The sequence below is a fragment of the Artemia sp. Qi Xiang Cuo genome, chromosome 4 (assembly GCF_049724085.1).
Source record: "Artemia sp. Qi Xiang Cuo chromosome 4, ASM4972408v1, whole genome shotgun sequence".
In the NCBI taxonomy this organism is placed as follows: Eukaryota; Metazoa; Arthropoda; class Branchiopoda; order Anostraca; family Artemiidae; genus Artemia; species Artemia sp. Qi Xiang Cuo.
In genome coordinates this window covers 36,882,422-36,898,453 of record NC_142797.1, presented here as the reverse complement: position 1 = coordinate 36,898,453, position 16,032 = coordinate 36,882,422, and the positions used below count along the sequence as shown (strand labels likewise).

Sequence of the window (16,032 nt, the reverse complement as noted above, 5' to 3'; positions counted from 1 at the left end):
AGCGTTGTTGTAGAAACTTCAAAAGGGCTCATTCATTTGGAAATTGAAAGGGCTAGTGCCTTTTTTAGTAGTTGAAAGTGATTGGACAGCGACTAACTTCCCTCTCACGCCCACCATTTTCCCAAAAACATCCAATCAAAATTTTGAGATATCCATGTTGTTCAATGTTGTTGAAAGTTCTGGAAATTAGGTCTTTTAGGATGATAACCCCCTCAGAGCCCTCAGGGCAAGGGTCGTAAGTTATGCCCTGGGGCATATGAAGTTTTTATTGAAAGCGTTGTTGTAGAAACTTCAAAAGGGCTCATTCATTTGGAAATTGAAAGAGCTAGTGCCTTTTTTAGTAGTTGAAAGTGATTGGACAGCGACTAACTTCCGTCTCACGCCCACCATTTTCCCAAAAACATCCAATCAAAATTTTGAGATATCCATGTTGTTCAATGTTGTTGTAAGTTCTGGAAATTAGGTCTTTTAGGATGATAACCCCCTCAGAGCCCTAAGTGCAAGGGTTGTAAGTTATGCCCTGGGGGGCATTAAAGTTTATATCGAAAGTTGTTACAGATATTTCAAAAAAACCTTAATTTATTGAAAGTTAAAATTGTTATCTTTAATAGTCGAAAGTGAGTTGACAATAATTAACCCACCTCAGACACTAACAATTTCCCCGAAATTAGTCTGTAAAAACTTAGAGATAGGCATTTTGTTCAACATAGTTGAAAATTCTGGAAATTATGTATTTAAGGATGACAAACCCCCAAGAGCCCCTTTACTGAAAAAATACAGATGAATGTGCATTGTCAGTTTAATGTATATATACTGATATTTAGTAATCAAAATATTAATATTATTTGATTTATTAAAGTTATAAAAGTAAAAACATTTATATTTTTTCAGTAAAGTGCAAATTTTGTTCTCGCCATGGGAAGGCATAGGGGTTTTGTGTCCAACTTATGTTAATTTCTGCTCGTTTTAAGTTTGACTCGGTTATTTATTGTAATTTCTGTTCATTTGGGTTTCATTTATTTATCGATGCTGATTTGTGGTAGTTTCACGCTTGGTAGATTATTTTATTTTAATTTTGCTCTTTTTTTTAATGGAGTTCTTTACTTTTCTTTGAAAAACTTATTTTGTAGAAAAAGTTTTTTAATTAATGAGAAGATAGATCAAGTGGAAAGCTTCACTTACTTGGAAAACATTATCAGTAAAGATGGTGCATGCAGTGAAGTGTGAAAAGTAGAATAGCCTAGAAATAGTCTGTTTTTTTTTTATAGTTGAAAAATAGTTCGGAAGAATAAGAAAATAAGTTTGAGGACAAAGACTAGAATATTGGAACCTAGGGTAATTCCAGTCGTTAAGTATGGTTCTGAAAAATGGGCGCTTCAGAAGACAGAAGAAGATTTGTTAAATGTTTTCCAGAGGATAATTGTCTAATGATACCACTTTCTAAGGCTATAATGAAAAAAAGGACGACTAGAACACATTTCACAGATGAAGGATGACAGATTGTCAAAGATAGTTCTTTGCCATCTATCTGGAGCTGAACAAAATTCAGGTTGTCCCGAAACTGGGTGGGGAAGGTAATAAGGAAGAATTTCAAGGAAACTGAAACTTTTTGAGATGGGGTAAAGAGGGGAGCTTTGAACAGATTAGAAGGGGGAAGATCCTGTGTAGTTCTGTTGACCTCAATCCACTTTAATAGTAGTAGCAGCAGTAAGAGCAGTAGCAGTAGTATGAGCAGAAGCAGTAGCATTAGGATGCAAATATTACCTTTTGGTTAGTTCAACATCACCCATAGCAAGCCCTGTAAGTTTCAACTTCACATACCAAACCGTTCCAAAGATATTGCTGATATGCCCTTTTGACAACCTGTGAACAGACAGCGTGTTGATTCAGTTTACCTCTCCCCTCCCCCTCAACATTCCCTGAGAATTTCACCTTCATACCTCTGATACATCCTTCCATTAGTTTACAGACCAGTGACGTGAGATATACTGGTCTGTAATTTTCTGCATTTCATTTGCCCTTTCCCTTTCTTATGGATGGGCACAACAATCACTTCATGCCACATTTTTGGCAGCTCCCCTTTGTCTATAGATGTCTGGAATATATCTAGCAGTGGCTCAACAATGTACTCAGCACATTCCTTTAGCCATACTGCCTCAATTCCATCTGGGCCTTTTGACTTGTCTGTCTGAAGTTTCTTAAGTTGGTTTATTACTTCCTCTTTCATTAGTGTAATTTCAGCAATTAGTCTCTCCTTTGTGACATCTGGGTCATCTTATTTTGGTTTAAAAACTGAGCTGAAGAAGGAGTTGAAGGCATTTGCCTTTTCTGACTGTGTTGTGGCCATCGATCTATCTTTGTTGACCCGGGTTGGTATTTGTTTCCTTGATGTGAGTCTGGAGTTGATGTGTTTCTATAACTTTTTAGGAGATGTTTTTGCTTCACTTGCAATCTTTTCTCATGTTCTCTTTCAGCATATCTTGCTGCATTGCGGAGTTTGTTTCTGGCTCTGCTGTACTGCACCTTAGCGCTTTGTGTGTCCAAGTTTAGAGATTCCAGTTTTCAGATTTTCCTCTTCTTCTTCTTCTATTTAACAGCAGGCGGGCTTTTCAGTAATACTATTTAGCCCTTTTCCTTTGGCTTCACTCTGTGGGCTACAGAGCTACTGGCTTGATTGCCTCATAAATATTAGATATTTTCAGATATCTTTCAGTGGATTGTTCGACTCTAGGAGTTCAATGATGAGATGATAGATGTCGATTTCTATGCTCTGTGTGCAGGTATAGTTGGCTAGGATCTTTGCTGATAGTGAGATTTTGTGGTGTTTGAAGCATTTTAACAGTTTACAAAGCCAGGTATGTTGTGCAGACGTCAGCATATTACATTCAAATAGGCAATGGACAATTGTTTCATTATTCACATTTCAATGCCTGCAAAGATGTCACAGAGGAAATTAATCCCTTGAATTAGGAAACTTATACGAGAATGCAAGAAAATTTAGTCCATTTTTTCCAGAACGAATTCTATGGTATATTTTAGAAAGACACTTATTAGGAAAGGGGGAAAGGATAGGATTATTCTTGTTAAAATTAATATCTGATAGTTTCCATTGGTAAATATCTCTAATTGGGAATGGTCTCCCACTTGGCTGGTCAATATTTATAGCATTTTTTGCTATTTCATCAACCTGATGATTACCACTTATGCCAGAGTGGCTAGGAATATACTGAAAATAAGTTCTTATGCCAATTGAAGCAAGATTATCTATAACACTGTGACAATGATAAGTGTCAATGCCCAACTTATATTGAGGAGCTGAGGCCACCAACTCAAGGCTTGATAAAGAGTCGGAATATATAATAATATAATTTGAATTTGCAATCAGAGGTTGGTTATCCTTAAGGTGTTCTAATGCCATGATTATGGCATTTAACTCAGCAGACATTATAGATAAATTATTATATAATCTCTCACCCATTGCAATTTTTAGGTGAGGGAGGAAAGCACCACTTGCTACCTTCTCATTCATTTTTGACCCATCAACAAATATTTGGAAATGATTTTTATAGGTAATTGTATTAAGTTCAGCAAATTTTTTTCTGGACAAAAGCAATGGGGGTTAAATCTTTATTCCACTTTGACAAATCAGTATTTATTATGGGAATTGACCAATTCCATGGAGGGGATTGGGGGAAAGTAGGTGCAATAGACTTTGCCGGTATGGGGAACTTCTTCTGATTATTGGCATACTCATCTGCAATGCCTCTATACATGGCTGGATTTCTTAACCAATTATGTAGGGCGTGTAAGCTATTTGATTCAATTTTTGTAAGATGTTTTGTAAAGAGAAAGCTACGTCTCTCCCTTATTGTTGTTAATCCACTCTCCATAAGCAGAAACTTGGTGCTTGTGGGTTTCCTAAGACCAAATATGAGACGTATTATATCATTTTGTGTTGTTTCAATTTTTTTGCATCTGGGTCTTTGTACATACACCATAGACGATGAGCCCATAGTCAATATGGGGTATTATAAATGATTTATAAAACTTGAGTAAGGTTTTCTCCTTACATCCCCAGGGTGTAGAAAGAAGTCTTTTTAGTATAATTGTTTTTCTATAGCATTTTTTTATTGAGTTTGAAATGAGGAAGTGGAAATTAAGTTTTTGGTTAATCATGAGACCTAGGTAATTAATATGATTATCTTCTGGAATAGTTGTTCCATTTAGAGTTAGTTTTGCATTAACATGGTTTTGCTTTCGGTGAAATTGGATTATTTTTGACTTAGTAGGTGCAATGGGTAAATCTGAATGTTGAGAGAATTTTTCAAATTGGAAAAGTGACTTTTGCAGATTTGACTGTGCTATCTCAAAGGTGTTGCCAGATGACCAAAGCACCAGATCGTCAGCATATTGTAGATTCGTGTCGGGGAGGTTCATGTCCCAGAGATATAGGGCAAAGAGGAGGCAACTGAGGACTGCTCCCTGAGGTCGGCTTTTGGTTGTTGTCTTTTGGGGTGAAGAGGCTGAACCAACACAGACAATGAAACTTCGCACTTCCATGGAGGATTTTATAAAAGATACTAGCTTGGGGGTAGTCCAAGGTTTGCAAGCTTGTTTAGAAGGATTTGGTGGTTCACATTGTCATATGCCCCTTCAAAATCTAGGAAAGCTGCAACTAGGACATTATTTTTTTAGAATGATTCATTTATTGCATTTGTTAGCAAAATGAAAGCATCTGTTGAGGAGTGGTGTTTCCTGAATCCAATTTGTGTGTGAGGGATCATATTATTTTTTTCAACAAGCCAGAGGAGTCGGTAATAGATCATTTTCTCCATTATTTTCCCCATCACAGGAGTAATCATTATGGACCTATAGGACTCAGGGTTATCTTTGGGTTTATTTTTCTTTAGGATTGGTAGGAGGGACGAACATTTCCATATATTGGGGAACATAGAAGATGCCCAAGCGTGATTACAACAATTTAGCAGTTCCTGTTTGTATAAAGGGGTGAGATTCTTTATCCATGAAGGGTGTATATTGTCATAGCTGCCGCTAGTTTTGGTCCTAATATGATGTATTGCATTATTCGTTTCCTGGATTGAAAATGGACTAGTTATATACTCGGATCCTGGGCGTGGTTGGTAACTTGGGTCCATGGAAATTGGGGACATTTTGCTTTGATTATTTGATGTTAGCTTATTAGCGAAAAGAGTTTCAAATAGCTTAGCTATTTCATTTTCACTGTCATAATGGGTGTTATTATGTATAAGCTCATACAGGAGTGGGTTGGGGGAAGTCTTTTTCCCACAGATGTGGCTTATTACTTTATGTATAATTGGCTCATGTGTTTCTCTGGAGATTATTTGCAAAATTATTCCAGTATTTATATTTAGCATCTATTATAGTAATTTTTAGATTAGATTCTGCTTGTAATTTTTTTAAATATGTAGAAGGTGATGGTTTTTTTACGAATGTTCTCCTAGCTGCCTTTTTTGTTCTCCATTTATTTTGGCACTCATTTCTCCACCATGCTTTTAAGAATGTGTTTAGGGAAGGTATTCTTGGGTTTTGTCCTGGGAATAGCAAGATTTGCTATATTTATTAGTAAAAATGTCAAGACTTCAGCATGTGTGTCAACTGTTGTGTTTGAAATGAATGAATTTTGGGTGAAAATTGTAATTTCATCATTTAGCTTATTTTGGAACATAGACCAATTTGCTTTAGTGTTTATATATTTGGAGGTATGCGATAGAGTTTCAGCAGGTTCATTTAGGGAGCAAACTATAGCAAAGTGGTCAGTATATAGACTATCAATTTTATTTATATAAATTTTATTCAAAATGTTTAATGACACAATTTGTAGGTCAATTGCGGAAGCGGTCACTTTTAGTGTAGAAATATGTAGTCAGATTTTAAGGGGTAGCAACAAGTAATTCAGTATTATTTGAAGTCGTATATTCAATCAATTTACCAACTCTATTTGCCGGTTTATTCCCCTACAAAGTGTTGCGGGCATTGAGACATCCACAAATAACGATATGTTTTAACATATTAGAATTATTTATATATTTAAAGGAATCCATGGCATCTGTAGTTTGGCCATTACGGTTATAAAAGCTTATTATATAGGTTTTTGTATTATTCAGCCAAACACTGATACCAATTGCATCAACATCATTTGCAAAATCTAGAAAATTGATGCAACAGAATTTTCTATTAGTCTTAATTAATAAAGCTACGCCACCTCCTTTTCTATCTGCTGATCTTTCCTTTCTCAGGATAGTATATCTCAGATACTTAAATTGTAGATTTTGGGTTAATTGAGTTTCCTGGAGGCAAGCAATATTAATGGAATTATTATTCATAAAAGATATTAGTTCATTTAGCTTATTTTCTGTAAGTGATCTTACGTTCCACTGGAGTATTTATATGTATTGTGTTGTTGATTTTTTTATCATATGACTGTGTATCAATGTTCAGCTTTGTTAAAAGTAAAGCAAGATCTTTTTTTGCTTGAATGAGCATATCATCAGGGATGTAGATTTTTTGCTGATTCTGACATGATTTTTGGTTTCTGTGGTTGATGTATGCTCATGGCTTGAACTGAATTATAGTTCAGAATGAATAAGTAGATATTTGGGAATTGCATGTTTGGTTGTACATCTTGTTTGTCAGTCAAGGGGTAATTCCTGGTAGTGTTTCTGATTAGTTTCTTCTTGGGAGGGGGGCCAGGCTGACCTCATCTCTCCGGACAAGGAGGCTTGTTGACTTGGTGATTCCTTCTAATAGGGATGTGAGGTAGGGGGCTTAGAGGATGGTGTTTTATAAGGGGTACTTGATGCATTGGGGGCGTTTGACTTGGGGGTTTTGGTTGGTTTCATTACGGGCTTTATTTGTTATTGTTGGGCAGCATTTGCTTCCATTGCTGCAAAGGGGTATGAAATGGCCTTCTCTGTTGCTATTTGGAGTGTTAGTGCTCTTTTCTTATATGCAGGGCATAGTGATTCATTGGTAGATTCTCGTGGGCCTTTGCAATTGATACATGTAGGCTAAGTGTTGTTGCAAGTTGTCAACTGTTTATGATGGAATGCTTTACAATTACTCCACTCTAGAAAAATTTCATTGCATTTGTTTGTTGTGTGTCCCAGTTTGAGACACTTCTGACACTGGATAAGCTTTGGTTTGTATTCCTTGTGTGGTTTCATTTGCCTAAATAGAAATAACTTTTCTGGGATGTGAATTTTTTCCTTCAGTGTAAATAAGAAGGATCTACTTGTTTTTAGGCTATTAGAGTTTCTTAAATTTTTGACACCTAATATTCATAAGCAGCTTCAGCATAAGGTTAATATGTGGTAGTGTTCACGGCTGACAGCTTTTCTTTGTTTTGGTTGAGCTTTCAGCACTACAAATTATGATGTCTTGGAATTGTTCAAATTTCTGGTCACAGGTCTCTCCCATATGCAAGAAAGTTCAATCCAACTGGCTAACTGTTTCTTTAAGCCTTGATTTGTTGAGCTTTCTGAATTCCTTTCTGTTGAGGTACTGTGGTTTTGCTTGATTCAGGTTCGGCTTGACAAGTAGAATGATGTGGTCGCTTTTTCCTAGTGGTGGGAGTGAGCTTAGTTGATATACTGTCTCAGGACTGCAGGTTAGAACTAAGTCCAGGGTGTTTTCCTTTGCGTTTTGGTGGAATCTGGTTGGTCCATTTACCAACTGAGTCAGACAATGGTCTTTGAGCATACTGACAAAGGGATGATTAGGTGCTTGGTTTTCATCCCATTTGATTTCCGGGAAATTGAAGTCACCTAGTATGTACCTTGGATGTTTCATGTCTATGAGCTTAGTGAGACCTGTGTTAAGGAGGTGTATGGATTCTGTTTTTTCTCCAACTATTTGTGATGGTGACCTATAGACACAACCAAAAACTGCATCAGACACCTTTATAAAGAGTGTCTCTAGTTTGATATTGGTGCTATCTGCTCCTGGAGAGATTTGCTGGTATTCACACCCAGTTTTGACATATACGATGCACCATCTGCCACACTCCTGTAGGTTTGATACTGCAACTTCATAGCAGGAGATCTGTATTTCTGAATCCTGAACAGCTATGTTTTGCTTTGGACAGACTTTGGTTATGCAGATCAGGTCTGGTTTCATATCATGAATGAGGAGCTTAAGTTCACCCATTTTGTTTAACAGTTAGTCAGCATTGGTATACAGTATACACAACTCCTTGAGCTTTTCGTCAGATTTCCAGATCTTCTTTCTGAGAAAGTTGTCACATTTCTTATTGGTCAGCACTTTGGTAGCTGGGTCTTTTGACCCTTTGTCATTGGAGATGTAGTCAGTTATAGCTTGATAGGTCTGTCATTTTTTGGTGGGCCTGCTGTTCCAAGAGTTCTAGCATTCCTTGTGTTTTCAGTTGATGTCTGATTACTGCTCTCGGAGGCTCTCAGTCGTCTAGGTACGCCATTTCGGGAGAAGGTCTGGAGGCTTTGCCTTTTCTCATATGATTTTTGGACTATGTCCACCTTCAGTTGTAGTTCTGATTCGGGGAGCTAAATCAGTAATGGTTGTTCTCTAGATCTAGCATTTGCTTCATTTCTGTTCATTAACACATTATCTTTTGTCAGTTAAACATCCCCCTCATCAAGTCCTGGAAGTTTCAACTTAATATAATTAGTTGTTGCTATGACATTGCTGGTATGTTCATTTGATAAACTGTATACTCATATACTTCCTGAAATTTCATCTTAATACTTTTAGCATTAAAAGTAGTCACAATAAAAGTAGTAGTTGGAGTAGTAGCAGTAAAAGTACCAGTGGTAGTAGTATAAGTAGTAGCATATACATATTGCCTTTTGGTCAATTGATCTTCCCCTTTAAGCATTATCTGAAAGTTCCAACTTAATACCCAAGGCCATTCTTGAGATATGCTCTTTTGACAATCTGCAGCCAAATAGTGTGTTTTATTTAGTTCAAATTTCAACTCAGAACTCTCTTAAATTTTCACCTTCATACAATGAGCCGTAATAGTACTAGTATCATAGTAGAGGTGGTAGTAGTAGGAGAAGTAGCAGCAGTAGTAGTGTTGTATTAGCAGTAGTGGTAACAGTAGAAGCAGTAATATTAATATCAGAAGTAGCATGTACGTGTTGCCTTTTGGTCAGTTGAAATCCTCCTCATGATACCCTGGAAGTTTCAAATTTATATGGTGAGCCATTCCAGAAATATTGCTGATGCACCCTTTTGATGCCCTTTTCAGTTTTATACTTTTAGTCTTACAAGTAGTTGCAATTGAAGCAGTAGTTTAGTAGCAGTAGTAGTAGTAGCAGTAAAAGTAGCAGTGGTAGTAGTATTAATAGTAGCATGCAGATATTACCTTTTGTTCAATTGATCTTACCCTTTAAAAATTCTCTGAAAGTTCCAATTTAATACCCACATCCAATCTTGAAATACGCCCTTTTGACAATGCGTATATACATAGTGTGTTTTGATTTAGTTCAAACTTCCCCTAAATATTCTGTCAAAATTTTACTTTCATACGCTTAGCCTTAATAGTACTAGTATCATAGTAGTAGTGGTAGTAGTAGGAGCAGTAATAGCAGTAAAAGTGTTGTCTTAATAGTAATAGTAACAGTAGAACATACCCCTTTGGGAACAGTAGAACTTTTGGTCAGTTGAACATACCCCTTGTGATACCCTGGAAGTTTTATCTTGATACAACAAGCCATTCCAAAATTCTGCTGATAAACCCTTTTAACAATCTGTATGCACATAATATGTTTTGATTTAGTTCAACTTTTCCCTCAACATTTCCTCAGATGTTAATTTCAATATCCTCAGCCTAGGCAGTGCTGGCTACAGAAGCAGTAGTTCTAGTGGTAGTAGTAATATTAGCAGCATGCAAAAACTACCTTTTTGGTCAATTAAGTATGTCCCTTATCATTTAATTAAAGTTAAAAATTAATATACCCAGTCATTCTTGATTTATGTCCTTTTGAAAATCCATATGCACATATTGTGTCTTGATTTAGTTAAACAATCCTCTTGACATTTTCTGAAAGGCTAACCTGAATTCCCTTTGTCTTTTTCGAAAGTAAAGGTCAAACATGACAACCTTTATCATTAATATATACTGCATGCAAACAATGGAAGAATTGTCTAACTTACAGCCCTTGCCCTAAGGGCTGTGGAGGGGGGAGGGGTGACACCAGCCTTCAGGTTCTGGGGATTCGTGTCAACCTTGGAGGCATTGTTGTATGATATTTGGACCATTTTCAACAAAATAGCTATCTCAAAACTTTGATCAGATGCATTTGGGTAAAATATGGCGGGGCGGGGGGGGGCAGGTGCCCTCTAATCACTTTTGGTTCTTTAAAAGAGAACTAAAACTTTCGATTTCCAATCAAACGAGCCTCCTCCAAAGTCTATACAACAACTCCTTCCATAAAAACCTTATATATTAACAATGGGCAACTAGCATATAACTTATAACCCTTGCCCTAAGAGCTTGGGGGGGGGGTTGACATCCTCAAAGACATAATTACTGCACCTTTTAACTATGCTGAACAAAATGGCTATCTCAAAATTTTAATAGGATGTGTTTGGAGAACTGATGGGCATAGGGAGGGGGGGGGGTCTGGTTGGCCTCCAAACCGTTTTGACTCTTAAAAGAGGCACTAGAACTTTAAATTTCAATAAAAACTGTATATACCCCGAGGCATAACTTACAACCCTTGCCCCTGGACTCTGGCGATGGTGTCAACCCTAGAGGCATTGTTATATGATCTTTGGACTATTTTGAACAAAATGGCTATCTAAAGTTTCAATTGGATACAATTGTAGAAAAGGGGGTGTGGGGGGCTAGTTGCCCCCACTAGTTAACTCCAACTTCAGGGGGTTACCTCACCATCAGGGGGGTATTTACCTTCACCAAAGTTTATACAACCATCACTTCCAAAAAATCTTATGTACCCCCTAGGCATAACTTACAACCCTTGCCCTGGGGAAGGGGCTGTGTCAACCCTGGAGGTATTATTATACAAGCTTTCAACTATTTTGAATACAACAGCTATCTTGAAATTTCAATTGAATGCATTTGGAGAAAAAACAGCATGGGGGGTAGTTGCCCTCCGATCACTTTCAACTCGTTAAAAGGGAACTAGAACTTGCAATTTCCAATCAAATAGGCCCCCTCCAAAGTTTATATGACCACCCCTTCCATAAAAATCTTTTATGCACCTGGGGCATAAGTTACCACTCTTGTCCCCAGGTTCTGGGGGCAGTGTTGTAAGGGTTGCCCTCTAATCACAATTAGTTCTTTAAAAGAGAACTAGAACTTTTGATTTCCAATCAAATGAGATTCCACTAAAGTTTATACAGGCCTCCCTTCCATAAAAACCTTATATGTTAATAATGGGCAACTAGCACATAACTTACAGCCCATGCCATAAGAGTTTTTTTTTGGGGGGGGGGGGGGGACATCCCCAAAAACATAATTACTGGACCTTCAATCAGATGCATTTGTGGAAAAGAGGGTGTGGGGTTAGTTGCCCTCTGATCACCTTTGAATCTTAAAAGGGGGGCTATAAATTTCAATTTCCATTCAAATGAGTCTCCTCCAAAGTTTATACAGCCACCCCTTCTATAAAAACCTTATATACCCCCAAAGCACAACTTACAACCCTTGACCCTGGCTCTGTGGGGTTATATCAACCCTACAGGTATAATTATATGTGCTTTGGACTAGTTGGAGAGTTACCCTCTAATCACTTTTGCTTCTTAAAAAGGGAACTATAACTTCCAGTTTCCAATCAAATGAGCCTCATCCAATGTTTATATAGCCACCCCTTCCATAAAAATCATGTATGCCCCTTAGGCATGACTTACAACCCTTGACTCCAGGTTCTGAGGGTTTGTGTCAACCCTGGAGGCATTGTTGTATGATCTTTGGGCTATTTTCAACAAAATACATATCTCAAAATTTTGATTGGATGCATTTGGGGAAAAGAGGGCGTGGGGAGGGTCTAGTTGCAATTTGATCACTTTTGACTCTTAAAAACAGAACAAGAACTTTTGATTTTCAATCAAATGGGCCTCCCCCAAAGTTTATACAACCACCCCTTCAATAAAAACCTTATATGTTAACATTGGGCAACTAGTATATTACTTATAGCCCTTTCCCTAACAGGTGTGTGTGTTAGGGAAACACCCTAACAGGGGGGGGGGTTGACATCCTCAAAGACATAATTCCTGGACCTTTCAACATTGCAGAACAAAATGGCTCAAATTTTAATAAGATATGTTTGAAGAAATGATGTGCATGGGCGGGGGAGGGCTGGTTGCCCTCCAATCACTTTTGACTCTTAAAAAGGCACTAAAACTTTCAATTCCCAGCCAAATGAGCTCCTTTTGAAGTTTTTACAGCAATCCTTCTACATTAAATGCCTTGGTCAGAAAAAAAGGAAAAAAAATACAAATAAATAATACATTGTGCCCACATTGATCTTAAGCAGCACTATTTTGCTGCCAATGAAACTCATTTACCACATTATTGGCACCTGGGGCCTTATTATTTTTTAATCCTTTTAGAAATGTCACTAATTCTTCCTAATAAAATAAATCTTCCTTCATATCCAAGATGTCACAGACTTTTCCATTCTTCTCTATATCTTTTCCTGTAACTCTATTCTTACCTTTAACTGGGATAAGTCTAGATTGACTACTCCCTTTCAATTTATTAACATGCCAGTACGATTGTTTACTATAATGCCATCTGGCTGCACCTTCCAGATCTTCAGCAATTTTATCCATGGCTTCCACTTCACACCTCCTCAGTTTACATTTTAATACTTCTGCTACTTTCTTTATATCCCTCTTATTTTCATATGATCTATCACTCAGATCATTCTTGTACAAGCCCCTTCTCCTCTCTATTAATCATAAAGCATTTTCACTAATATTCCTAGCTGCATTCTTAACTTTCGTCCCAAAGACACCATCAGCATCTTCACAAACTATTATCCTAGAATTATTCCATCCATCTTCTACATTATAAATTTTTAACTCTCTAGTTTAGTATTCAACTGTCCCTGGAAAGTTTCTCTGAAATTCCCATCCATGAGTCTACCAACGTCATAGCTTCCCAGAAGGTAGTTACCCTTCATGAGTTTCAACAAATATTATAACCAACAAACTGGTTTGATAACAATGTATACACTGGGAATATCTAATCTTTATACTGTTAAAGCATGTAATTATATAAATTTTACTTAGTTTAAGTTTACCTATCAAGAGTAACTATTATAACACAATCTATCAATTTGGAAAATAGAAGAGAACATCCCCTGAAAGGGGTTTAGTCTTCAGAAATACTAACTCTTTCTCAGGGGTGACTGTAAACAGTATAAAATTCTAGTGCTCTATCTGATTAACAAAAGATATTGTTTCACAACAAAGTTTATTTTTAGAAAGGGCCAAATAGCTTTTGATTATAATGATATAGGTTATGCAAAATCCCTGTAAATCCTTTCAAAAAGTATCCTGCAATTCACTCTAAAAGTATGAAAAACCCTTTCTTCTGCAAAGGGCACTGACCTTCTATGAACTTGGATAAATTTTGTTGTGTAAGAATGGAAATTTCAGACAAATCTATAGCAATTGATGCCCAAAGAAAGTATTTCATACCTCATGACTTTCCTAAGACCTCATTCCAAGGCTTTAAATAATATGAGAACATGTGTCTTAAAATTGAGAAAAAAGCTTCAATGGCTTAAAATTCTAATCAGATCATTTGGTTTGCATTTTCAAAGCCTAGAGACAAAGAAAAGTAGACTTAGTAAATTTATAGTCTTTTTTAATACTTTGCTAGGTAGAAGACAATCACACCACTTGATATGCCTTTTGATACTGTTTCCAGATTAATTCATTACTGCACTTATAATTGTACCCTCAGTCCTCCATAATGAGGCCAGATATAGCCCTGGGCTATTTATAAAACTTTGCTGATCTTGTTAGTTTGCAGAATTTTTTGCTTATTTCTCACCAATAGTTGGTTAATATTGTGAAATAAAACCAATCTAAAAAAAATCAGTAATGTTATGTACATAGCCCAGGGCTATATCTGGCCCAATCAATGGGGGCTGGGAAGCATTTTTGAGTTATAATTAGCCTAGTATATTTGGAACCAGCATTAAAAGGCATATGAAGTAGCCTAGTGTCCATCTTCTACCTAGCAAAGTAATTCAAGAAACTGTAAATTTACCAAATGGAAAATTGTGGTTCTATCTGTAAACTCATGGCAGGATTCAGTAAAATTACTGCATTTACCAAAAAGTTCAAACTTTTTTTAGATGACATATCAGTATTTTTGGGGTCTTTATTTAACCAAACAAACAATTCTAGTAGTATTGGGAAAATCATGGTGCTTTTCTTCACAATTTTACTGACTTATTGTTTTTTTACTGACTGACCAAAACATTAAGTGGGGGAGGGGGGTCCCCTCCCTCCCCCTACATGATGGCCCTGGATATAGCAACAAAATCTGTACCAAAACTATGAGGCCTCTCCTACTGTGAGCAATTGGAAAAGCTGTCACTTCCTTCCACCTCCTATAGACTCCACTTAGGTGGTCTTATTGAAACTTTCAAGCTATGTCATAAGTACTAAAATAACATAGCCTAGCCTAGGACCAGAGGAATAGCCTACTCTTCTTCAACACAAAAAATCTGCTAGGAAATAACTTTAAGCTAAATCAAAACACTTCCAATAGCCTAAAGAAGTTGGAAGGGGGGCCTTTTCAAATCAAGTAGGCCTAGTCAAGGTCTTTCCTAGGCTATATTTAAGGTGCTGGATGTTACCTAACTCAACTAAGTTCCAAGAGAGCAACAATGATTTCATCGAAATTTGCTAGAGGGGGTGTTGAAGACAGGTTAAAACCTTTTCTAGACACCTCTGCTACCTTATCTAATGGTCAAAGCTCTTCTAAATTGACCTAACCAGCATAGCATATCAAGATTTTCTTTGTTTTCATATAAAAAATATTGAAATATCTTAACCTTGTTCGAAAACCAGCGGTTCCATAAGCGATAAACTTATCGTGTTTCCTAGGATATTCCATTTTTCAGTTCTGATTGCTTAGGTATTGACTACTACTTTTGTCCTTAGTCGCATAGAAAATTTTATAATCTATTTCTTCCAATTAAGAGTCATAGCTGTTCCCATGAGGACTTGAGTTGAGTTCACGATTTAGTGATACGACCGCATATGACCTAGTGGTCGAACGCGTCAAACCCCAAACAACAAACAACAACATAGCTGTTCCCAAGAATCATCAACTCGTAGGTCCTGTTTCCCCTTTGTATTTCATGAGCAAACAGACAGCGTAGTATACACTAAAGCCTTGTCTCAGTGTTGGGTTGGTACTTGAATACATGTACTTAAGTACAGTTCCAAGTGCTTCATTACATACTTAAAGACATTTTTTGAAGAGTACTTTAAGTACATACTTAAATACATTTTTCGTGTACTTATCTACTTAAGTACAAGGACATTTTGTCTTGAACTTCTCTAAAGTTGTCTAGAAATTATAAAAAATTTCAAAATGTTGGTTTTATAACAAATTGATTAAAAAAAAAACTTTCCGAGAAAAGAGTTCTCTAAAGGAAAGTAACGGCCATATTAAACTTATGATCAGAGGGAATAGAAACCTACAATAACTCAAACTAAAAACAACCAGAAATTACTATTAAAGAATAAATGAAACCCAAAACGCACAGAAATTAAGTAAACAATCATAGCAAAAAGCCATACAGCAGGTGTTAATATAAATGAATAAATAAATCTTAGAACAAGCAAGTCTTAAATTGAAGATGTCAACCAACCTTAAAGCAAACAAAATTATTTTGTCTTTGAAGCATAAAGGAAACCCAAAATGAATCAGATGGAATAGAAACCTACAATAACTCAAACTCAAAGCAACCAGAAATTACTATTACAGAATAAATTAAACCCAAAACGAACAGAAATTAA

The 16,032-nt window shown here is 36.6% G+C and overlaps 1 protein-coding gene across 2 annotated transcripts in view; it reads right to left on the bottom strand.

The window, feature by feature from the left end:
• Positions 1 to 15,176, bottom strand: part of nst (phosphoglucomutase 3-like protein nst) — a 70,175-nt gene extending 54,999 nt beyond the window's left edge. For both annotated transcript variants that reach the window (XM_089088280.1, XM_089088279.1), the window contains exon 1: positions 15,060 to 15,176. In XM_089088280.1, the coding sequence (XP_088944406.1) occupies positions 15,060 to 15,121 (62 nt within the window). In that variant the 5' untranslated portion in view covers positions 15,122 to 15,176. The remainder of the gene's footprint in view (positions 1 to 15,059) is intronic.
• Positions 15,177 to 16,032: the final 856 nt, after the last annotated feature.